This window comes from Hordeum vulgare, chromosome 1H, assembly GCF_904849725.1.
Source record: "Hordeum vulgare subsp. vulgare chromosome 1H, MorexV3_pseudomolecules_assembly, whole genome shotgun sequence".
Taxonomy (NCBI): Eukaryota; Viridiplantae; Streptophyta; class Magnoliopsida; order Poales; family Poaceae; genus Hordeum; species Hordeum vulgare.
In genome coordinates, this window is record NC_058518.1 from 384,344,749 (window position 1) to 384,370,717 (window position 25,969).

The 25,969-nt window shown below is 44.4% G+C and overlaps 1 protein-coding gene across 4 annotated transcripts in view; it reads right to left on the reverse strand.

Annotated features, from left to right (window-relative positions):
* The window catches only part of LOC123439274 (palmitoyl-protein thioesterase 1-like), a 47,263-nt gene that overhangs the window by 17,881 nt on the left and 3,413 nt on the right, over positions 1-25,969 (reverse strand). The window contains exons 6-12 of one of the 4 annotated variants that reach the window (XM_045116010.1): positions 25,689-25,739; positions 25,228-25,290; positions 23,964-24,029; positions 23,829-23,867; positions 23,528-23,650; positions 22,422-22,514; positions 21,720-22,229 (exon numbers count right to left, since the gene is read on the reverse strand). In XM_045116010.1, the coding sequence (XP_044971945.1) occupies positions 22,041-22,229; positions 22,422-22,514; positions 23,528-23,650; positions 23,829-23,867; positions 23,964-24,029; positions 25,228-25,290; positions 25,689-25,739 (624 nt within the window). In that variant the 3' untranslated portion in view covers positions 21,720-22,040. Of the gene's footprint in view, positions 1-21,719; positions 22,230-22,421; positions 22,515-23,527; positions 23,651-23,828; positions 23,868-23,963; positions 24,030-25,227; positions 25,291-25,688; positions 25,740-25,969 lie in introns of those variants that run through there. The other 3 variants (XM_045116017.1, XM_045116023.1, XM_045116031.1) reach the window with 3 other exon arrangements.

Below are 25,969 nucleotides of genomic sequence, written 5' to 3' on the forward strand. Positions count from 1 at the left end.
CTCCTTGGAGGAGGGGCTAGGGCTGCGACCCAACCCTCGTCCTAGCCTCCTATATATAGTGGGGGAGAAGGAGGGGCTGAACACATCAATTCCCATGCCCCGGTGGCAGCCCTACCTCTCCCATAACTCCGTGTTCTCCTCAGATCGGTTTGGGTCACGCTTGGCGAAGCCCTGCTGGCACTGCTCCACCATCATCTCCACCATGCCGTCGTGCTGGTTGAGATCCCATCTACTTCTCCTTCCTCTCTTGCTGGATCAAGAAGGAGGATACGTCATTGAGCCATACGTGTGCTGAACGCGGAGGTGTCGTCCGTTCGGCGCTAGATCGGGAAGGATCGTGATGAGATGCGGGACGGGCTACGATTTGGATCGTGAAGATGTTCCACTACATCAACCGCGTTATATACATTTCTGCTTAGCGATCTACAAGGGTATGTAGATGCACTCTCCCCTCTCATAGATTATTATCACCATGTATAGGTTTTGCGTGTGCGTAGGAAAATTTTTGTTTCCCATGCAACTTTCCCCAACATGGGGATGTCATTTTTAGTTGTAAAGCATGGCAACTTCTCTCTTTTGGTTAACTATAGTTGCCATGTATAATTAACGGCAGTTGTCACATGTGATCAAACCATAGTTATCACATATGGTCAACAAGGGTTGCCATGTATGATTAACTAGTTGCCACTTGTGGTCAAATCATAGTTGTCATATATAGTCAACCACTAGTGGGGACGGGGCCTTTAGCCCCGGCCCGTAAGGGGCTTTAGTCCCGGTTCACCAACCGGGACTAAAGGGGCGGGACTAAAGGCCTAACCTTTAGTCCCGGCCCTGTTACAAGCCGGGACTAAAGGTGCTCCACGTGGGCGCCTCTTAGCGCCCCAGGGGCACGACCTTTAGTCCCGGTACGTTACACGGACCGAGACTAAAGAGTTTCAGATTTTGCTTATTTTTGGGGTTTTTTTTGAATGAAATTATTTTTTAGTTTTAGGGTTTTAGGGTTTAGGTGTTCGGGAGATTAACGTGATGCCTCGTTTGGTGTTCGGGAATTAGTTTTCATATAATTTAAATAGAAATAATTATGCATATATATATATAAGATTAACTTATCTTACAAGCGAGCATATATATACAATTATATGGAGATCTGAATTATCGGGACTAGAGCCCGTCTATTCGATTACATGGACGAACATCAGTAATGGCCCCTAGCTACACTAAATCGTCCTTTGTCATCTATAGCTTCCGTCCTCAGAAAGGTCGCAAGCTCCTCTGCAACAGCAATCGCGCGTTGCTCTGGTAGGACCTTCGTCCTCATGGCCGTGTACTATATAAGAAGAGGAGATGAATATGAATATAAATCATGATAACACAGAATGACGGGTAAAAATAGAGGTGTGAATGTTCATTGCTTACGTCGAATCTGTGATCCTTGTGCTCAGAGGTAAACGTGCGAATGGTCTCGCAAACATAGTATCCACATAGATGCGTTCCCCGTGGCTGCTGGTCGCACTTTACGAGAATAGAATATATATAATCAAAATAATAATCTAGCATCATAAATGTATTGAAAATAGAAGTATATCATACTACTACTTACCTGAGCCGCTCTAAAGGTCAGCTTCTCAGGAAAGTTACCGGGAGTCACGCACTTGAACCGCTTCCAAACCCTGCCCGACAAGGATAATGATTTGCTAAGTTTTTCATTAATTGATATATCAGAAAATCATCGAAAGAGACCGATAGAGCGCAAGAATGATTGAAATTACCCTTGGAGCATGTCCTGCAGGCTTTGGAAATGTTCCAAGGGTCTCGATAATGGGTCGAAGGCATCAACTCTTCCCTTATCAATTTGAATGTCCAACAGAATCCAATGGAAGCTGCACATGTGTGTGTATATATATATATATGTGTGTGTGTGTGTGTGTGTGTGTGTGTGTGTGTGTGTGTGTCAGTAACTTATCAATTACACTTATAAGTGAATGGACACAACAGAGTAAAGACCCTCACCTGAAGTTGTATGGAAACAGTATGTGGTCATAGAAATTTTGATCTGTTAGAAACCTTAGAAGGTTTTCCTCCATCTCCTTGGGTTTATCAGTTAGCGTCCCTATATGTATTTTATCTGGGTCAATAAACCCAATATTTAGGATGTTCTTACTTTTACAATCCAGAATCTTCATTCTGCATAATAGAGTACAAGTTATATATAGACAATGAATTGAAATAACTAAACAAGTTATATGTAGACAACGAATTGGAAAACTTACAGACAATAGCAACTCATAAGTGATTTGTCGAGGCCGTCGCCATTGTACATCTGGAAGAGTTCATCAAAGTCGATATGGATTTCTTCGGGGCGGCCGTAGTACTCCCGTGGGACACTCACCACGATCATCATTCTCCCATTCTTTGATTCACTTAAGTACCATGTATGCAAGTAACGCATATTTGTTGGGAGATCATCTTTGCTGACCAAAGGCTCTCCCATGACAAACTGTGGCTTAGGGGCTACCACAGCCTTGGGTAACCTGTCGTCTTGGGAAGCCAGAACATCTTCAACCGAGACACCCCATTCAGCCGCCCACTGCTTTGCTATTTCAAAAGCTTGCCCCTGCACCGGAGGGGGAACATTCTCGGTTAACACCTTGAGGGGTGGGATCGACTGTTTGGCCTGTTGTCCAAGCTGAGGAACGTCTGATTTTTTCTTCCTTGTAGTTGAACTTGATTTGCTCCCACTTGCACTTGCACGTGATCTGCTCTTTTTCACTTCCTTCTGCAATGTGCGTGTATAGTCATCAGGCTTATGGTGTAAGTCATACTGTGATGGAAGGGTCGTGAAGTATTTTGCATATGCTATTTGCTTCTCGGTGTATACCGGGCGGGGCTCGGGTTCCTTCTTTTTCATCTGCACATTATGATGTTCCTTTGCTATCCTGGCGTTTTCCTCGGGGGTACGATCATAAGGTCTGATAGGAAGATTAGCATGAGGTACCTTTGGGAGGGGCGACCATTTGCGCTTTGGGGGGCTCCGTCGCTTAGGAATCGTCGGCGGAGCGTTCTTGGTGGCACGCTTCCGCTTAGTATCATGTGCGGGCGGCGGCGGAGACGGACGACCCAAGTCCGGCGGCGGTGATCGAGATGGACTCGTGTTGTGCTGGCCGACGTCATGTGGAGGGCTTGGAGGTAATGGAGGTGTAGGTGACCTGCGACGACTCGGAGGCGGTGTTGTCCTTGGGGCCGAGCCTGGAAGCTTGATGTAGTTCTTGTCCCATAGGATGACTCCACCCAGTACTTCTCCGAGTGTCCTCTCATCTTTGGGTCCAGCTATGTCGAGCTCCATATCATGAAACCCCGCCATGATTTCATCCACCCCGACTTTAGCAAAGCCAGCTGGAATCTCACGGCCATGCCAGCGTGCATCAAGGCCAGAAGGTAAAGCTTGTCCGACGGCCACCTTCATGGATATATTCTTGAATTTCTGATGGATTTCACATGATGTTGACTCCTTGATTCCATCCACAGGGTAGTCGGGACCGCCCTCGATCATTCTTCGTGCATCATCGGGCGGGGCCTCAGATTCAGTCACACTGCTTTTCCGCTTAGATGGGGGCGCCGGTAATATCAAGTGCATGATCTTCGTGGCGCGCTACTCCTCTAAGCTCATCAATCTGCTTTTGTTGCTCGTTAATCCTGGCAAGCAACTGGTTGAACTTGTCATTCTCCTCATCCCGCTGCCGCTTCTTTGCTCTCTCTCAGCTTCTGTAAGTGTCTTGGTCTCTGGCAAACCCAAGCCACCACGGGTAAGAAGGACCGAAGCCTCGCGTTCGTCCTCCATGTTCGTCATTGCCGAGGACCAGTGTGAGCAAATCTTTCTCTCTATCTGCAGTGAACTTTCTTTTCCCCTCCTTAATTTCTTTCACTATCCTTTCCCAATTCTCCCTGGGTATCCTAAGACCGTCACTGCAGATGAGGTCCCCTGTTTTTTCGTCGTACGACCCACCATGCGCAAGGAACCAATTTCTTGCTCTCAATTCCCACTCATCACGGAGTGGTTCAGGTACGATGCCTTTATCTAGCAGACCTTGCTCTTTCTTATCCCACTTTGGGATGGCAGTCTCATAGCCCCCTGGCCCCAGCTTGTGGTGATATTTCTTCTTGTCGGCATTTATCTTGTTCTTTTCTGATAATGCCTCGGCATCTTCTGACTCCTTGTACTCTTGAAATGCCTTCCAGTGATTCTCCTGCTTGGCTAGATACCCCTCGAATACTGGCACTTTCTTTGTCTTCAGATAGTTTTTCCATAGCTTCTTCTTCCAGCTACGGAACAGTTCAGCCATCTTCTTTAGAGTCCACTGCTTGACTTTGGCCCTCAGTTTGTGTGCGGCGTCTTCATTCTCACATTCTGGCAGGTTGAAATGTGACATGAGATCATTCCAAAGATTATCTTTGTACCTTTCGGCGACATAGTCACTATCGGCTGCCCCTTTGCGCTTGTTCCACTCCCGAACGCTGATCGGGACGTGATCCCTAACGAGAACTCCGCATTGCTTCTTGAATGTGTCAGCAGCATTCTTATGAAGCTTGGGTTCGCCCGTAGGCAATATCACCTCAAAGGTGTAATGCGTCCGTGCATCCAACTTTCTAGTCGGGCCTCGTTTCGTAGCTTTGCTCGATGTGGAGGCCTAAGAGGGAGAAACATTCGTCATATGAATGTATATGTATACAATATAGAGCTATCTCCAATATTTTTCACATATTACAAGTGATTGTCGAACTTCATATGTATACCTCGCCGGACTTTATTATTTCTTCACCGGCTTCTCCATCAGTGGAGCTATCACCTTCTCCGTCATTGGACCTATCTCCTGCCCCATCGGCTTCATCTTCGTGTCGCTCGACCTCCATTCCATATCCGTAGGGGTTTATATATGACGACGGAGATTCAGCTGGTTCAACGTCGGGGCCGTCTTTGATTATATCTTCGAGAAGTTCTTCCTCTTCGAGGTTCCTGATATGTGGATCCATAGTTCTGCAAAAAACGGATTCTCTTAACCTTTGTACCAAAAAAGAATTATTCTATCAGGAACTCCGTTCCAAAACAACTTTAGTCCCGGGTCGTGGCTCCACCCGGGACTCCTAGATTTCTGCATAGTATTCAAAGTAGGAGTACTTTTCCAATTTGAGCATTCAATAAGCAAAACCAAATTGTAAAATAAAGTAGTATTCAAATTAGCATGCATTCAATTATAAGCAAATACATCATATCTTTTGTCCGTACATCGTCGAATATTATCACTAATACTCCTCGAATACTATCATACATATAGCATCACTGATACATCTAGAACCGTAGCGCCCGACGGGTATCGGCGCGGGCGATGGACACCCAAAGAGAAGGAACCATCACAGGATCATAGCTCCAGTGAGATCCCCGAAGAACCTGCCAGGTATGCTCGAACCTGCCCTCCAACGCAACCATGTAGCGACGGACGTGCTCATCCTCCTCGCTGACACGGTGACGTACCACCTCTGCGGTGTCTGGAAGCCTCGGCACCCTCACTGGCCCACGCGACCGCCACCAAACAAGGATCGGGTCAACGACGGGCTGGCTCCTCACCAACCTACGCCCCCCGGAAGGTAGCACCTCCCAATACCAGCTGGGCGGAGCCCAGTCCCGGACAGGGCCCCTCTGATCAAGCAGGTGTCCTCCGCCGAGTCGACGACGAGGATGCGGGATAGGCATCGTAAAATGAACTAAAAAATAAACTAGTTCTATTAATTTTCTTGCTAAAAATAAACTATTAACACTTAAGCATATACAATAGCAAAATTAAACTATTAACACTTAAGCATATACAATAGCAAAATTAAGCAATAATCTAAGAAACACTATTAACACTTAAGCATATACACTATACAATATTTTTTCTTCTTGTAACCCTAAACTAATTTTTCCTCTTCTTCTATTTCTCCTCTTCTTCTACTTCTTCTTCTTCTACTTCTACTTCTCCTCTTCTTCTACTACTTCTCCTCTTCTCTTCTTCTACTTCTCCTCTCCTCCTCTTCTAATTTTTTCTCTTCTTCTACTTCTCCTCTTCTTCTATTTTTCCTCTTCTTCTCCTCTCCTCCTCTTCTTATTCTCCTTTTTCTTCTTTTCTTCTCCTCCTCTTCTTATTTTCCTTTTTCCTAATTCTAAATATTACTAACCCTAATAATCTAGCACAAACCTAATAACAATAGGAATTAAATGACAAAAAAAATCTTTTTCTTCTTTTCTTCCTTTTTTCTTCCTTTCTTCTCCTTTTTCTTCCTTTCTTCTCCTTTTTCTTCCTTTCTTCTCCTTTTTCTTCTTTTCTTATCCTTTTTCTCCTTTTATTCTCCTTTTTCTTCTTTTCTTCTACTGGCCGGAGTGTTGGGGAGGAGGGGGCGGGGGGCTTATCGGCCGGAGGTGTCGACGGCGCGCGGCGAGGAGGACGGCGTGGTGCGAGGAGGGCGGCGCGCGGCGAGGAGGACGACGGTGACGGCGAGGAGGACGGCAGGCGGCGGCGAGCAGGACGGCGGGCAGCCTGACGGCGTCGTTGAGTTCGTCGCTGTGCCGCGCCGGGCAGGAGAACGAGGAAGAAGGAGAGAAGGAAATGCGATTTGGGTTGGAAAATTTCTAACTCCCGCTTATATAGGTGGATCTTTAGTCCCGGTTCAGGGCTCGATCCGGGACTAAAGACCCCCTTTAGTCCTGGGTGGAGCCACGACCCGGGACTAAAGGCCCTTTTTCGGCAGACGAGAAGGCGGAAAGCAGGGGCCTGTAGTCCCGGCGCGACGCTCCAACCGGGACTAAAGGGGGTCTTTAGTCCCGGGGCGTGGCTCCACTCGGGACTAAAGCCCCTCCTCGGCTGCACGATAAGTTTAGTCCCACCTCGCCCAGCGAGGGGGACTAATACTTGTTTATAAGCCCCGTCGCAGCTTCTCCATCGAGCTCCTCTCTAAAGCAGGCTTACGGGCCTAAACTCAGTGAAAATTGAAACTATATTCGAAATTATGGAGAAAATTCAACCTGAATTCAAAGTGAGTTCACTTTGAATTTAGATTGAATTTTCTCTATAAATTCTCATATAGTTTCAATTTTTTTCTATTTTCATAATTAATAATTTTGACTATCCAAACTATTATCTATTTTGTTATTTTCAATTAAAAACTATGTTTATTAAAAATTCTTTTTGCATATTTGAGAATTTGACAAAACTATGATAATAAAAAGTGTTTGAAATTGAATAAATAATGCAAAACTATTTTCTATTTTCAAAAGTAATTATTTTGACTGTCCAAACTATTATCTATTTTGTTATTTTCAATTAAAAACTATGTTTATTAAAATTCTTTTTGCATATTTGAGAATTTGACAAAACTATGATAATGAAAAGTGTTTGAAATTGAATAAATAATGCAAAACTATTTCCTATTTTCAAAAGTAACTATTTTGACTATCCAAACTATGATCTATTTTGTTATTTTAATTAAAAACTATGTTTATTAAAATTCTTTTTGCATATTTGAGAATTTGACAAAACTATGATAATGAAAAGTGTTTGAAATTGAATAAATAATGCAAAACTATTTTCTATTTTCAAAAGTAATTATTTTGACTATCCAAACTATTAACTTATTTTTTTTGAGCTAGTTGACCCTGAAATTGAAAAGCACTACAAATGAACTCTGAAAATGTTGAAATTTGGCATGCTATCATCATTTCACCCACATAGCATGTGTTAAAAAGTTGAGAGGGCTACGACAAAAACTGGATGCACTTCGCGTACAAAACGGACAATCTCTCTCGAAGTATCAGCGTTTCGAACGAGAACTCATCTCTTACAAAGGGATTTCATTTTTTTGAACTTATTTGAACTCCATACTTTTTGTGTGTTCAAAATGCACCATTCAAAGGCACATCACAAAATTTCAACAATTTCTGACTTCATTTGGTATTCTTCGTGCATTTACTTTTTTTTGAGCTAGTTGACCCTGGAATTGAAAAGCACTACAAATGAACTCTGAAAATGTTGAAATTTGGCATGCTATCATCATTTCACCCACATAGAATGTGTTAAAAAGTTGAGAGGGCTACGACAAAAACTGGATGCACTTCGTGTACAAAACGGACAATCTTTCTCGAAGTATCAGCGTTTCAAACGAGAACTCATCTCTTACAAAGGGATTTCATTTTTTGAACTTATTTGAACGCCATACTTTTTGTGTGTTCAAAATGCACCATTCAAAGACACATCACAAAATTTCAACAATTTCTGACTTCATTTGGTATTCTTCGTGCATTTACTTTTTTTTAGCTAGTTGACCCTGAAATTGAAAAGCACTACAAATAAACTCTGAAAATGTTGAAATTTGGCATGCTATCATCATTTCACCCACATAGCATGTGTTAAAAAGTTGAGAGGGCTACGACAAAAACTGGATGCACTTCGTGTACAAAACGGACAATCTCTCTCGAAGTATCAGCGTTTCACAAGGAGAAGAAGGAGAAACGACCCCCCACAGCAAGAGTCGACATTCTTCTTCTCTCATGTATGGTGGACACTCCCTCACCTGATTTTTTGACCGTCGATGATGGTCACTATTCCTTCTTTCCCTAATGCATAACAAATATCTAGCACAAGGAGAAGAAGGAAAAGCGACCCCCACAACAGAAGTGGTTCCGCGGCACGCCACGTGGTTCCGCTGCACGCCACGTGGGACTAATGGTCTTTCATTTTTAAATGACTGTTTTAATCAAAAACAGATATGTTACAAAAGGGATTTCATTTTTTGAACTTATTTGAACTGAAGACTTTTTGTATATATATGTGGTCGAAATGCATGATACCATGAAGTTAGAAAGGGCTAAACCATTCAAAAGTAGCAAATGAAGTTAGAAAGGGCTAAACCATTCAAATTTGGAAACTATAATGGCACAAACAGAAACTAGACATATATAAATTGGGAAATTGGTCTTCATATCACCATATTCCTCGTCGATCAAGGCAACTGCCATATGAGCCATCGAAGTCCTGACATGTCGAAGCCTGAATACCGTTTGGAGATCAATGAGGCAACCAGTTGGTATCTCAATACCGAAGCTGTACCTCATCTTCAGCTTGTCGTTCGTTATGTCAACGGTAGCAAAAGTGATGTTGCTGTGAAGGAAGTCCATGAGTTCTGGACAATGCTTGTCACTACTGCAACAGAAACAAATTAAAATGGAACAAATGTTACATACTGCTGCAATAAGGAAACATGTTTCACTACAACTAAGAGAAAATTATCTTTAGGATTCAAATAGAACATATGCAATGGAACCTAGAGAGATCACTATAGCTATCCAATGGAACCTAGAGAGATCACTAGCTATATGCAATTTTCATGACTATGACATATCATATTGCTATCCAATGAAACCTAGAGAGATCACTAGCTATATGCAATTTTCATAACCTTGGATCAAAGAACACCGCATAAAATTGTATCACTACAACTATGATTTCAATGGAACATATTGAACCAATCAGATTTTTCAGATTGTGGAACACTATTCCAATCAGATTGTGTTCCCTTCAACTAATCAAAATTGTTTCACTACAACTATTTGAAGCGAACCAACTATGATTCCAATGGAACAAATTAAACACTAGTTGATTCTAATACGATTTTTCAGATTATGGAACACTATTCCAATCAGATTGTGTTCCCCTTCAACTAATCAAAATTGTTTCACTACAACTATTTGAAGGGAACCAACTATGATTGAAACAAATAAACTTACAATGTCATTACCTTGGATCAAAGAAAGCCTCAAAACTTACCTCGCCCATTGGAAGGTCAAGACATGGTGTGCGAATCATAGTTGGATGACGGCGACACCGCGTTGATCGGCCGTGTACTCCAGATCAAGCCCCAAGAACTTCTCATGATCCATTGCGGCGTCAAGCCATCGTTCCTTCAACTGTTCAAGAAAATACGGTATCTCCCTGCTCTCGTTCGTGTACACGACATCGAGCATGGTCGTGCCATGTGAGAGAAGGGAAGGGAAGAAGAGAAGGGAAGAAGAGAGGAGAAGAACAGAGAGCGAGAGCGAGAGAGAAGAAGAAACAGAGAAATGGCGACTCTGCTTCGGTTCGTGCTTTTCATCGCCCGAAACGACGCGGGATGCAAACCGTTTGGGCCTTTAGTCCCGGGTTGAGCCACCAACCGGGATTAAAGAGGTATACCAACGGTTGCCGCAACTACGGCAGGCCACGTGTTAGGCCTTTAGTCCCGGGTTGAGCCACCAACCGGGACTAAAGGGGGATACGAACGGTTACCACCACCACTGCCCACCGCGTAGCCCTTTAGTCCCGCTTTGGGACACGAACCGGGACTAAAGGCTCCTTATGGGCCGGGACTAAAGCCTCGAGGGAGGCATTGAGAATTGGGGCGGCGTGGCCGGGCCTTTAGTCCCGGCCCACAAGCAGGCCGGGACTAAAGGGTCCCGGCCAAAGGCCCGTTTTCCACAAGTGAACCATAGTTGCCATGTGTGAATAGCTAGTTGTCACGTGTGGTCCAACCATAGTTGCCATGTAAGGTCAACCATAGTTGCACGTGTGATTAACTAGTTGCCACATATGCATAACTATAGTTGTCATCTATCACCGTACGAGCCAAGTGTGGGCGAAGCGCAGTTCACCCACACGATATGGGCCGGATGGTGTCCGTGTGGGCGAGGACCGGCTTACCCACACGTCGAAGCTGTTAACCGTGCGACGCAAGTCATGCAAGGCCGTGTCGGAAAACGCTCTAACCCCACACAACACACTAGACCTACGTGACACTTCAATTTTGTCAGAAATCATTAAGATTTGTGCAAACCAAAATAGACAGAGATTAAGACGCGTGAATGAAGTGTAGAGATGGTACACGTGTGAATGTTATCATTTGGGTAATTTATTTATCTTAACATACAAGCATGGTATATCATCACATATTTATGGATGACATAAAAGACCCACCTCAATATGCAAGCATGCATGGAAAAAGACCCGTCATCACATGCAACCATGCATGAAAACTATTTTCATTCAGTTTTTTATTTGTATTCAATAAATATCTTAAAACTATACATAATCAAATATAATAAAGCATATATATTTTAAATTTTGGTTCATATATTACTAAATTAAATATTTATATTTCACACAATCAAATCAAAATTTAAAAATTATACTACAACCGACTTCTGCATCAATGTGTGAAATATCACCTAGTAGTCATAACAATCCCAACTAGCTCCTACCCGCAGGAGAAAAAGAATAATGTTGCTAGCTAGGCGATGTTCTTTGGAAGAAGAAAAATAAGTTGAGAAGGAGAAATAAAGCTGAATAGCAAGAAGAGCCGCTAGAACAGGCAGCCAGCGTTCCATGGTGCTCGCACACCGGCACGAGTAGACGGAGGCCGAGAGCTAGTTGGGGCGGTTCTGTGACTCTTAGTGATTAGTGGTGCTTATTATACTATCTAAATAATAACTCCCACATATGTGACATGAAGTAACATGGTTCACATGTCTTCATAATCATCCATCTTATCGCATCAAACATATGACATTAGCTAAATATTTTTGATTATTTTAAACTTTAAAATGGTTTATCTCTTAAAAAAATCAATTAAGTAATTGTTTTCATCATTAAATCCGTCTCGACGATATCTTCAAAACGAGATCTCATATTGATAAGTTCCGACGACCTTTTAAAGTTCATGATGTTTACATTGAAGTTGTCATAGTGTTTATAATAAAATTGCCACGACATGTTTCATCTAGTTTTTCTTCTAGATTTAAAACTACCATTGTATTTCAACTATTTTTAACGGCAATTTTAATTAATTGATCATCACAAATTTTAGTAATTAACCACGACAAATTTAATTTATGGATCATGGTAATTTTTAATGATTTGTCATGGAAAATTGAGTTTATAGGTCATGTCAATTTTAATATTTTGAACATAAAAAATATTTTTTGTACGAACCATGCCAAATTTTAGTGCATGTATAATGGAAAAATTAAGTAATTCATCATGGCAATTTTAGTTTATTGTTCATGGCAATTTGAATCATTGACCATGCATTTTTCAAGTGATTGTCGATAGATCATTGACCATGCATCAAAATTATTTCATGGATCATGATAAATTTTAGTAATTCGTCATGGCAAGTTTAGTTTCTTAATTTTCTTTTTTATACCATGTCAAAATTTACTTTAGACATAGAAGAAAAAGTAACTAAAATATATCATGGCAACTTGAGTGTAATCATGATGGCAATTTATGTGCAATGGTAACATTTAACGAACAAAAAAAATCAAAGAAACATATCGACATGAGATATAGTATCAAAAATCTTGCCGCGGCGGATTTTAACGATGAAAACGGTTTTTCAATCAAATTTTTTATTTAAGGGACAAAACATTTTACAAACTAAAAGGACAAAACATTTTTGTTGGCATCATTAGTTTCGTTATTTATGCGTGCATGCGATGAAATGACCCAATCTATGATCATGGAATGTGTGATCGGGTGTTACTCTCATCACAAATGTGATGGTTATCGACGTTCTTATACTAATGTTGAGGTCCTTCCATCAGAAGAAAGCTTAGCCCACCACCATAGGATGTGCAATGGTCGATCAGAAACAATGAAGAGCAATATGCACTGTTATTTTTATAGGTTGCTTATATGTGCTTTGTTGTCCTCCGTTTGATCAGTCTATTATTTCTCTTAATAAATACAGGCTCTGTAAAGAAATATAAAGGCGTTTCGAACACTACTTTTTATAGAGAAAGTAGTATTGGAATCTTATATTTGGTTACAAAGGGAGTCCCAGATACAAGTTGCTCTTTGATGTCTTTTTCTAGAGGAAGGAAAAAAGTTGAACGCTTTGAATCTGGGATCCAAAAAATACTAGGTAGTAATCTTTAATCCCTATAACTAAAAGGTACAATAAAATACTTTGGAGACATTTAGTCCGTGCTATCAATCTTTATAAGATGCAATACTGTTAAGATTTCAGATTTCAGTATCTGTAGAGAACATTTAGTCCTTGATGGATTCCGCCATGGTCTTCCGTGACCTGCAATCGGTTCGGTTACAGGGGTACGTAATACTAGCGGCTGTTTATACACCAGTATATATACTACTCCTACTAACCTGCCGACAAAAAAAAGAGAGGTATCAAATTCTGACACGATCTGTCCCCAGCAAGTCTCTCCATCCAGCACGACCGTAACTGTCTGCCTTCCAGACGGTAAATCAGCCAACGTGTCTCACAACCAACCATCATAGGAAACTAGCGTTACATTAAGGAAAATTCTTTAGGCAACGCTACGCGTCCACCGGCGAATTATTTTTAAATATCCACCACCTTCACAACCGTTTGATTTGATGCATCCCAGCCGTTTGATTTGGCGTGGTTGTCCGATCCGCACGCGGGGCTTCGGCCGGTCCTCCAATAATTCCTGAAACGAGATCGAGTTGCAGAAACAATCGCTTTGTTGCAAAAAAATAAACTTTGAATCCATTAATTCCTAAAACAACGGTCGAGTTTCAGAAACAATCTCTTTGTTGCAGGATTTTTTTTCGTCCGTCTGTCTGCAACATAGATATTGGTGTGGAAGAAATTTTTTTGCAACAAAGGTCATGTTGCAAAAAGCTTTTTTTGTCATAGGTACTGTTGTGTCGTATTCCTGCAACATGACATTCGTTACAAAAATATCTTGCAACACAGATGATGTTGCAGAAAAAGAATCTTCCTCCTCCTGCTCCCGGCGACGGGCTTACTCCTTTTGCTCCCCGCAACGGAGCTTGGACCGCCTCCTCGCAAAGAAGACGAGTGCCACGACGACTGCAGCCGCAACCCCAAGCGCTAGCCACCGCCAGTTGCGGCAGAGGGATCTTGGAGCGAACTGGTGGAGGCGGCAGGCCTGGACGGGGGAGCGCCGGGGAAGGATGGCGGAAGCGACTGGGAGCTGGACGGGGGCGGCGGCGGTGGCGGGAGGGGACCGTGCGGGGGCTGGCGAATCCTGCCAGATCTGGGCGTCGGTGGGGCCTCAGGGCGACGACAAGGTGGAGCAAATCAGGGCAGCCATGGCAACGGCTGCAGCTCCGACGAGGGCTGTGCGGCACCAGGTAGACGGCGGCGAGGTCGTCGGGGCCGAGTTGGATGCGCAGCATGGACAAGTGAGGAGCCCCAGCTTCAAGACCATTTTCTGAAACAACAGGTCAGTTACAGGAAACGAACGTGGCTTTGACAGACGCAGGATGTTGTGCGACCATCTGATTAAACCGAACGGCTATGGAGCTGGCGGACGGCCGCGCGCGATCGGCTGATGGAAGATAATCGTTTTCCAAACTCTTTCCATCAACCGACTGATCTTTGCATTGCGTAAACCGCGTCCCGAGCCATCCGATGAAGCTCCATCGTGCGGTACACCCTTCTTACTCATGCCACACTTTCCAATGGACCCACCCACGTAATCTCAGCCTTATCCTTCCACGCAAGCATGTGAGTATGGCGCGCGGCGATCCGGCACCAGGAAAATATCACCGGCAATCGGCACGGTCCGCCCGTACGTGGCGGTTAGCGTGATTGTCGGGGCGACTCCCGAGGCGATCGGATCTCAAGCCTGTCTCGCCGGAGCCAAGTCGGTCGCCGGCTGATCTCACCCCACCCTGGTCTAGAGAGTCCTCTTCGACCACGACAACAGTCTTGCCCCTGCCACCTAGATCCCTCCACATAAGCCTTCCGTGTGATTCTAGGGCATACGGTCGTAAAACACTCCCAACCCTAGGTGTCTGTGTCTGGTCTTCCTGATCCCGTCCTGGGCTTCCCCTGGCGAGGGTCATGGAGGATGTCGAAGGGATGCTAAGGGGTCTGAAGTTGTCGGCGGCGGAGAGGAAAGGCCTGAAGGTAGGGGAGGAGGAGAAGGGGAAAGCTGCGAGGTGGGAGCAGGATGATCCGCGGGCAGTGGGGAAGCTGTTTTCCGAGAAACTAGTTCATGCAGTCGTCATTGGACATACGATGGGGAGGATCTGGTGCCCAATCAAGGGACTCCGATGCAGCAAGCTGGAAGAGAACATATTCATGTTTACGTTCAAACAAGCCTCGGGATGGCGACGTGCATTGGAGGATGGCCCATGGTGGTTTGATAAGGAGCTGCTCATGATGGAGGACTTTGACCCTGACAAAACGGTGGACGAATATGAATTCAGTATCATCCCAATGTGGATCAGGGTGTATGGCCTCCCACTGGGATCAATGAACAGAGCCATGGGGGAGAGAATCGGCAAAGACTTCCCAGAAACTCTGGATGTGGATGTGGGCTATGACGGCAAAGCAATAGGAAAGTTCCTTCGAATTAAGGTGAAGCTGAACATCAACACCCTCTGATGAGGGGTTTTGTACTGGAACGTGAGAGCGACAATGAGCGGATGGGGGAGGAGGAAAATCAACAGGACATTACTAAAAAAAGAAAGCTGAGATGGTGTCGTTTTGAGTATGAACACCTGCCGGATTTTTGCTATACCTGCGGGGTTATTGGACATAGGGAGAAGGAGTGTAAACTCAAGCCAGCAAAGAATGAAGCACCGCAATTCGGTCCATGGATGAGAGCTGAGGAGGAAAACAAGAAATATGTGGAGGGAGGTAGAGGAAAGGGGATGAGCAGCAGATCGAGTGAAGAAAGCATGGGGCGGTGGGATATAAACAAAGTGGTCCCGAGAGGCGAACGTATCAGTTGGGACGTGGAGGTGTGGGCAAAGGGAGTGCAGCCCTCTCGTGGCGTAAAGATGGTACAGCCTCACGTAGTAGTGGGCGTCATAGCCAGGAGGGGGAGAGGGAGGTGACTAGTCCACTCAAAGCTACAACCAAGGATGATGGTGGTGGCTCCAGGGGTACAACGAAACAGTTAAGCTTTGTTGAGAAAGAGCAGGGGTAAACAGACAGAAGGTTGAAGGAGAAACCGTAACAGTGCCCCCTTGTGAAGAACACAATAAGTTGCAGAACCACCAGCCATGTCCTAGGGGTAGGGACAAGAAGGAAAAGGAGGGCATGAAGATTGAGGCCGCTACAGGAGGGAAGAGTGGCAGGAAGTTTAAAAGAAGAACACGTGAACAAAGCAAGGAAGACCAGGAACACATTGGTATCATGATCGGGAAGCGGGCTGGGGGAGATAGAGACGGGATCGCAACAGGAGCAGAAGAAGGGCAGAATGCTGGAGGCTACAGAGGGAATGGAGATGAACCAAAACAACCAAATGTATGCGAGGCTGCCGGAGCAGTCCTGCAACCCCCAATGAAGTTGATCGCTTGGAATTGCCGGGGGTTGGGGAACGGCCCGGCAATTCGTAGCCTTCTGCATACCCAGAAGAAGGAGGACCCTGACATGCTATTCTTATCGGAGACGAAGCTGGATGCTAGGAGGATTGAGTGGTGGAAGTGGAAGTTGGGAATGACTAGCCTGGTGGTGAAGGACTGCGAAGGGAAGGGAGGGGGTTTAGCTATGTTCTGGAAAAGCTCACTGAAGGTTAGCCCGGGCATGAAATCACGGTACCATATTGATACTGAGATCACAGAAGATGACGGTTTCGTCTGGCGATTCAAAGGAATATATGGGGAACCCAAAATGGAAGATAGGGAAACAACCTGGCGGCTAATGCGTAATATAAAACATCACAGTGACAAACCATGGATATGTGTGGGGGATTTCAATGAGATTCTAATGCAGGGTGAAAATGAAGGGGGTGTGACGACACCTCAAATTTACATGGACCATTTTAAACAAGCCCTAGAAGACTGTCACCTCCATGATCTTGGGTTTGTTGGGGATCCATTTACCTGGCGCAGTAACAACCATGATGCACAGCACTACATTCGCGAGAGGCTGGACCGAGCAGTGGCGACTCCCGAATGGTGCAGCTGTTTTCCTGAGTACCGGGTAGTGCACGGCGACCCTAGACACTCCGATCACCAGCCGATCATAGTGCATATGGATCATGAGTCCTTTCACCATAGGACAAGGAAACGTAGGGAAGGGGCCAGTTTTAAATTTGAAGCGAGTTGGATGACGGAGGAGGCCTATGGTGCTGTTATTGAGAATGCTTGGAAGAGAGAAACGGCAGCCAGAGGAGGCACAGTGGTGCAGGCACTACGAGGTGTGGCAGGTGACCTTCAGCATTGGAGTCGCATATCACTTGGGGACATGGAGAGAAGGATCGCAAAGCTGAAGAAAGAGGTGGAGGTTTGCAGGAAACGCACTCTCACACAGGCCACGGTGAGCAAGGAAAGGATACTGAGATACAAATTGGAACGACTTGAGAACCAGAGGGAGATGTATTACAAGCAACGTGCACATGTTACATGGTTACAGAAAGGAGATCGAAACACGGCATACTTCTAGAGGTTCGCTTCGGCTCGTAGAAAGAAGAACAGAATAAAGAGGCTGAGGAGAGAGGATTGAGGGTGTGCGGAAGAGAAGGAAGAAAAGGAGGTGATGATCAAGGAATACTTCGGGAAGCTGTTCACTCCGACGACCACTACCAAGATGGAGGAACTCCTCGTGCATGTGATGCCAAGAATCACTCCGGATATGAACGAGATGCTCACAAAAAACTACACTGCTGAAGAAGTCACTACAGAGCATCGGCAATCTTAAAGCCCCTGGTCTTGATGGTATGCCGGCGATATTTTATAAAAAGTATTGGGAGACAATTGGAGAGAAAGTAGTGGAGGAGGTTCTCAGTGTACTGCATGGGGGAGCGATGCTGGAAGCATGGAATGACACCTGTGTAGTACTGATCCCTAAAGTACCCAATCCTGAAAGGATGAAGGATCTATGACCTATCAGTTTGTGTAACGTGATCTACAAGCTTATCTCGAAGGTTGTTGCAAACAGGCTAAAACAGATCCTGCCGGAGGTGATAGCTCCAAATCAGAGTGCCTTTATCCCAGGGCGTTTGATCACGGATAATATCTTGCTCGCCTATGAAGTCACCCACTTTATGCAGAATAAAAGATCTGGAGAGGGGGGTATGCGGCGCTAAAACTCGATATGAGTAAGGCATATGATAGAGTCGAATGGGATTTCCTGGAGGCGATGATGCACAAAATGGGCTTTGCGAATGCATGGGTACAACTAGTTATGAAGTTCTGCACTACAGTAAGGTATACCTTCAGATTCAATGATACTACCACGGACATACTTGAGCCGGGGAGGGGGCTAAGACAGGGGGATCCAATATCACCTTACTTGTTTCTGTTCTGCGCGGAAGCCTTCTCATCTCTACTCAACAGCGCCGAACAAGAAGGGAGACTGGAGGGAGTTAAAATTTGCCGCAATGCCCCGAGCTTTAATCATTTAGTGTTTGCAGATGACTCGTTGATTCTTCTGAAGGCTACAGAAGATGCTATACTTCACCTGCAAAACATCCTGAAACTATATGAGGAATGCTCGGGACAAACTATAAATGTTGACAAATCGGCCATAATGTTCAGTAAGAATACCAAGCGGGATACCCGGAGGAAGCTGCTAGATCTGTTGGGATCAACACGAGAAACATGGAATGAGAGATACTTGGGGCTGCCTGTGTTTGTTGGCCAGTCGAGGACCAAAGCGTTTGCATATCTAAAGGACAGAATGTGGCAATGCATTCAGGGGTGGCTGGAAAAACTACTGACGAAAGCAGGAAAGGAGATCTTGATTAAAGCTTGCGCCTAAGCTATTCCAGTCTTTGCAATGTCGGTCTTTGATCTCACAAAGGGTCTATGCGAGCAAATGACATCAATGATTTGTCGGGTTTTTTGGGCATAGCAGGAGGATGACCAGAAGATTCATTGGATTTCTGCGGAAAAACTGACTAGATCGAAGAAAGAGGGAGGCTTGGGTTTCAAGGACCTGCACACTTTCAACCTAGCAATGCTAGCTAAGCAAGCATGGCGCCTGCTGGAAAACCCCAAATCGCTATGTGCACATGTAATGAAAGCAAGATATTACCCAGCTACGGACATACTCAACGCCGAAGCCAAAGAAGGGATATCATATGCATGGCGCAGTATACTGCAAGGAGTGGAGGTGCTCAAGAAGGGGCTGATCAAACGAGTTGGCGATGGCACTACGGTCAAAATCTGGGAGGATCCATGGATCCCATGCAACTGGGATAGACGCCCTTTCACCCCTCGGGGCCAGACGATCATCTCAACTGCAGCAGAACTAATGGATTCGTATACATCCACATGGGACGAGCAGCTTGTTACCTCCATCTTCTGGGTCCCCGATGCGCAACTGATCATGATGATCCCTGTTCAGGAGGACATGCAGGACTTTTGAGCTTGGCACCCTGACCACCGAGGCGCCTTCTCGGTCAAATCGGCCTACAAAGTCTGCAAGAAATTGCAAGAGGTAGATGCAGGAGAGATGGGCAGCGCAGAGCTGGATGGCGACGGTTTCAACTGGGCAGCGATCTGGAGAGCACCATGCCCGTTGAAGATCCAACAGTTCCTCTGGAGAATCGCTACTAATAGCCTACCGGTAAGAGTCAACCTACAAAGGAGGGGCATCGAGGTAGATACCCGGTGCTCGGTCTGCCAACGACGCGATGAAGACGGGAGCCACCTTTTCTTCCAGTGCAAGGGCTCTAAGCAGCTGTGGCGGAATCTCGGGTTAGAGGAAGTGAGGCGTGCATGCATGTTGCTACATGATCCGAACAAGGTGGTACAGGTGATGCTAGCTGGATCTCCTGCACAAACGACGACCGCCATCGCACTGCTATGGACCTAGTGGAATGCCCGTAACAAATTCAGAGTGGAGCAGACACAGATCAATACACAAGCGTTGGGCTGGCAGACACGACGTACAGTTGACGAGTACATGGAGTTCTTTGGCGGGAGCAATCAGAACCAGGAAACAGCGGTCACTGGATGGACCAAACCAGCAGACGGCACTCTGAAAATAAACTCTGACGGGAGTTACAATAAGGATACTTTGACAGGAGGATGGGGGTATATTATCAGGGAACATGAAGGAGATGTCGTGGTCTCGGCTGCGGGGAGGCTACACCATGTCTACTACACACTACAAGCTGACGCTGAAGCATGCATCCGTGCTATCTACAAGGCGCAGGAGTTAGGCATTGGGAACGTGGTGATGGAAACAGATGCCTCCACTTTGGTTTCGGCGATCAAGACATCAAGATATGATCTGACTGCAAATGGCAGTTTGTTCCAAGAGATTAAAGCTTTTGTTTCTTTAAACTTTATTTCTTTCGACATAGTTCATTGCCCACAGGCTTGTAATAAGGTTGCAGACGCTCTTGCGATGCATGGGTCGAAGATGGTGCTTGCTCCCCAAGCCGTATGGTCGGGTCTTGCTCCTACCTTTTCCCAAGGTCTCCTTGCCGCCGACTATGGCTGGCGTGGTGATTAATGGAATGAAATGTTCCCGATTCAAAAAAAAAGCATGTGAGTATGTGAGCCGCTCGTCTTCTCTTTTCTTTCCGCACAAGCGTGATCCCCTTTTTTCTCCTCTAACTGTTCTTGCTCCAACGCAGCATCTGTCGTCGGAACCGTTGTCGTCACCGCGTGCTGTAGCTGCATCTTTCGTCGTCACCACTACATACCAGTATGTGCCCCCGCCGCCATGTGTTGCTGCCGCCGTGCGCTGTGTAGTAGCTTCCGTCACCGCGTTGCGTGCTGTTGCTGCATCCGCCGCCGCCGCAGCTGCACCACAGCATCCACCACCGTTGCGGCTGCATCGTAGCATACGTCGCCGCTGCCGCATAGCAGCATCCGTCGTCGTCGCCGCGTGCTGCATAGCAGCCTCCAATGGTGTTTCGATGAAGCATTGCCGAGGTGGTGGAGCTGCAATGAAGCATCATCGGGTTTGCCGGTGTTCTGATGTAGATTTGTCAGTGCAGCGATGAAGCACCCGCGAGACACCCGTCTTGTGATGTAGATTCGCCGGTGCTGCGATGAAGCAAGCATCGTCGGGGCTCTGTTGCTGCGTTAGAGCATTGCCGGGGAGACTGATGCCTTGGTATGATGGCGGGGTGCCGGGGTTGCTGAGACCAGAACGAGACTTCGGCACATGATAGTGCTGCAATACCTGTCGGGGAGGGGCTGCTGCTTCCTACGACTATGTCGGGGAGGGGCTGCTACTTCCTACGACTGGGCACTGGACACTGCGAGAGAAGAATGCGAAGGAAGAACGAGACTTCGGCACATGATAGTGCTGCAATACCTGTCGGGGAGGGGCTGCTGCTTCCTACGACTGTGTCGGGGAGGGGCTGCTTCCTACGACTGGGCACTGGACACTGCGAGAGAAGAATGCGAAGGAAGAAGAGAAAGACACGCTATTCAGAGCTGATCTAACGGCCACATACCCCTAAATCAGACGGCTACAGAGGGGGCTGATCTTTTCTAAGATCAGTCGGCTTATGCGTAGCAGCCGCCTTACATTAATCACCACGTGTTAATTAATAATGTAAGGACATCAGACTTTGAGATTATAGCTTCCACATGTCTTTCATAAGGATGGTCTAACTCTCCAACAAATTAGACCCGGACTCATAGGGGGTAAAAATCCTTCACATCTGCTCCCTTTTTTGGGGGAAAGACTCATTTTTCTCTTGAAGAACAACATTTGCATAGAAAAGGTTCAGAAAACAATGTTTCCACACAATATGTTATTCACGCAGATAAGTGATGTTATGATATTCCGTTTCCACAGTAGCTCGACCCCATGCTAGGATCAAACTGCCAGTCACAGCATTTTCGCATACTGATTCCATGATGACCGGAAAATGAGATGATCATTGCTGCAAACTCGCCAGTCTATTTACCCCGAATGCAGCAATGTCATGGTTCCAGTCTGTTTCGCCAATGCATTTATAAGGTAATAATGCAAAGAGACATGGGTTGGGCTTACAAAGACCCAGAACAAGTGGAATTACAGCTGCAAGCGTGGTTTACCTATCCTCAATGTGACAAGATTCGACGAATTCTCTGCTTGGATGATCCACATGACGGAGTCAAATAAGGCACTATGTACTTCTTCATGTCGCTCCTTGATATGCGGAGGTGACCTCCTGGCACCGACACAAACTTAACACGCCCAGCCTCATCCAAAGTCCTCAAGCCGATCCAGTCTTCGGTATATAGCTTTGTCTACACACAAGGCATTTTCTTAGCAGGCAGACACAAATGGTAATAACCATACGAAATCGCCAGAACATTTTTATGGCCCCCAGTTTGTGCACTACAAATCTGAAGTTGCTTTTCAAGGAGTTGATGCAATGCGAGGAATGATGAAGTACTTTTTGGTACAAAGAACGATGCAATTCGAAAGAAGCACGGTACCTCTTGAGGAGGCAGCACAGGATTAAAGGCGCCATCAGGATAATAACCAAACCATGCTGTTTCCCGAGGTATCAAGACTGCGTCGTCTTCAAACTGTTAGCAGTTTGGAAAGGCAAAGCGTGAGCTCCTCAGCAGACGAAGTACCTCACAATGTGGAATGCAAAAGACAAATAGGCCAATTCGAGACAATGGAATTTTTAGTTGCCATTTTGTTATATCATGTACTATGATTGTTTAGTAGTATTGACCATATGTTCACTCTAACTCTTGTTTTGCATATTGAATATCACCAAGGGCAGTTTTATTTGCTGGTTAGTATTGTCTATAGAATACAATGAGTGGGGTACACTAGTGCCCAATATCAAATAACAAAAATGAAACTGACTAAGAACCTAGTTCTGCTCTGATCCCAACCACATATCTCTTACAAATGAAATTCAAGTTGTACCTCTGTCCTAAGTCAAACTGTTATGTTTGACCTAGTCTAGATATTAGCACATTAACTATTTGTGGGACACCTTAACCCCGCTTCTTCTTTCCCCTGTAATCTGATTACAGGGGAAAGAAGAAGCGGGGTTAAGGATACAGGAAGGAGGAAAAAGAGGTTTCGACACCCTTGTCATTTGCACGTGTGGTCGCTGTGGAAACAAAGAAACGCCCGAGTGTTCAATAGAACGGAGCAGCAGATCGGCATCCAAGCTCTAGTGGACAAAATCTTAGAGGAAATCAAGGATTGGAAGCAAGCAATCAACAGTAGAGGAGGGATACAACGTTTTGTGAGAGAGCAGCCTTAGTCTTTTCGGAGTGGTGTGGGTGTGTCTTTGGGCTACTTGTACCCCAACAAACTCTTGTATTATTGTCTTGCTCTCTTCTATAAAATTAAGGCACACGATTTGCGTGCTCTTGAAAAAAAATGCTCCTTCTTAATATATAGGCAGCTCGGCTGCCATTCCCTCAAAAAAGATATTAGCACATTGCTCTGTAGACTTGGTCAATATAGAGAAGTTTGACTTAGGACAAAGCTAGAGCTCCAATTAATTTCGAATGTAGGGACTACCCTTGAGTGAAAGTGGGTAAAACAAGAATAGTATGTTTGCTCAACATACCATGATCAGTACCAAGTTCTCCAAGCTGCTAAATCTTTCTTTATATGTAATGTTTCTTTCACTTGGTATCTCATTATTAAGCTTAGGAAGAAATTTGCAACCCTTCAAATAATCTGTCATATCCTGGAAAAGAAAGGGAGATTGTTGTCATTTAACAGACCATTGGATAAAAGTATTCATTGAAGGTATAGTACTATCTTTTAGGATAACAGAACACAGCTGTACAAGTAAATAGGTTGAAATCAAACAGTGATCCTGATGGTCCGGATATGCAAGTGTCAATATAGCATAAAGAACTCACAGTGGGAATCTTTAGGTAACCGCTAGGGGCAAGATGTGCCTGTAAATTTCACCAATATCAAGTTATTCAGAGAAAGATTATGTGTCATGTCTAATAATGATATCTGTGACCAAATAACAGACACTACATACAAACCTGCACATAGTTTGAATATATCTCCAGTTGAATCAGCACATCAACAAGAACGCAAAGAATACCAGACTGCCAAGAGAAAATATTTAATAACACAGTAACAACAGGTGGAAACTGTCTAAATCAATATCACTACCCTGAGTATTCAAGTTCCTTGTACAGCTAAATATAATACGGAGTACAAAACATGAGTTTAGCAGCAACAACATTAATGAAAAAAATTACATGAATCATACTTCATGCAAAAAATGATTGGAGGTATATATATTCCTACACACAGACAAAACAGGGGGACACTGTGAAAGCAATCATAAGTTAACAATTTGTTGCTAGGATATGCAGTGCTGTTTGCTCTAGTGACTCGCACCAAACTAGCTTAACCTACAATGGTTCGTTGCTTCTACAGCATAGAAATATAAATGTTGGCCAATTTTATACCATCTGAAAATGATTTTACTGCAGGGTAACATTGCCTCGTCTTTTCATAATTCGTAACTCACATCCACCAATAGGGTAGACGATATTAAACATCTAGTACACTCAGATACAAGTGCAGATAGTTACATGCATTAAATGAAAGAGGAAGTGTTTGCTTGTACTCTACATGCAAGTAGCCCCATTGAGACTATACCAGCAAATTGACAATCTAGACAACTGTAGTGAAATCTTCATGTTATATGACGGGGGTAGCCCCAGAAAATTTCATGGAGAAGGAAGACTAAATCATAAAAAGTGAAAACGCACATGATTAAGAACAAAATATGAGGTAGACCAACAAAACTTCATGTCATATGACGGAGGTAGCCCCAGAAAATTTCATATTGTATGACATACTTTCTTCAGTCAAATTTTAGTGGCATTCAAGTTACATAGGTTCTGGTTTGCAAATACTGCTCATTATGTTCTTTTTTCAATTAACTTTTCCCATCAAATGTGTATACTAGATGAAGATTTCTTCCCTGCTCTATATGAAGAACTGGGAGGGGGGACTATGCAAAGAACTTGGGACTAGCTTTTATCGCACTTTAGTGTATTCTATTACATGGAGCTAAATCAACATCTATCTTGGATGAAAGAGAACAATCCATCTTAACGGTGATGGGATTTGGTGTCTACCAGTAGTTAGTAGGTATCTAGAAAGTCATGAGTGCCTGTTGCCCTGTTTATTACTAGTATTAATCCATTAGTAAGCTTACACCACAAAGTAAGCTTACTCTTTAAATATTGACTGATCAAATATAACTAGGAAAGGACAGAGTAAGCTTACACCACAAAGTGGCACTGAAGCAGTACCAGCATGAGGGCCCCCAATTGAGATGAAATTCTTTACCTGTTACAATCAATAAGATATATAGTTTCCCCAGAAGAAGTGAAGACAATATCATATAAACTACAAGGGGTACAGTACAGGAAAGGCACTAATCATCACTCAGAGTAACAAATATAATGATTCGAAAGAAGTCTCACAGCACTACTGATACACATAATCATGAAGTGAAGCACCTAATCAAAACATTAAACATCGTCATCATTTGTTATACAATAGATGGATATATATACTTAACAAACTACAAATGTTCTTCAGTATTCCTATCACCATGATCTTCTATCTCCATCATAACATGTTTGGGTACTGGCCAAAATGTTAACTTCCTTATGTAGCAGAACAAATTAGGTTACTGTTACACTGTTACTATTGCATAAAGGCAAGCAAATAAATTCGCTCACCGGTGGTCCACCGTCACAGTACTCAATTACTGCCCGCCCAATTAAGTTCCCCTGAAAGGTAAGAGATGGTTTAGCACACGGTTTTAACTCTTTAAGTCAGAGTAACTGATTTTGTGAAAGTACATGGAACCATCGGTAAGATCTTCCTAAATCAACAGCCAGTAAGAATTTATCACAGAACATCCCAACTTTACGGGTAGTCAATAGCACTAATTTGGGCATCATCAGACTTTAGAATTACGTAGCTTTGGAAAGGCATTTGGATTATAAGTAGAAACGAC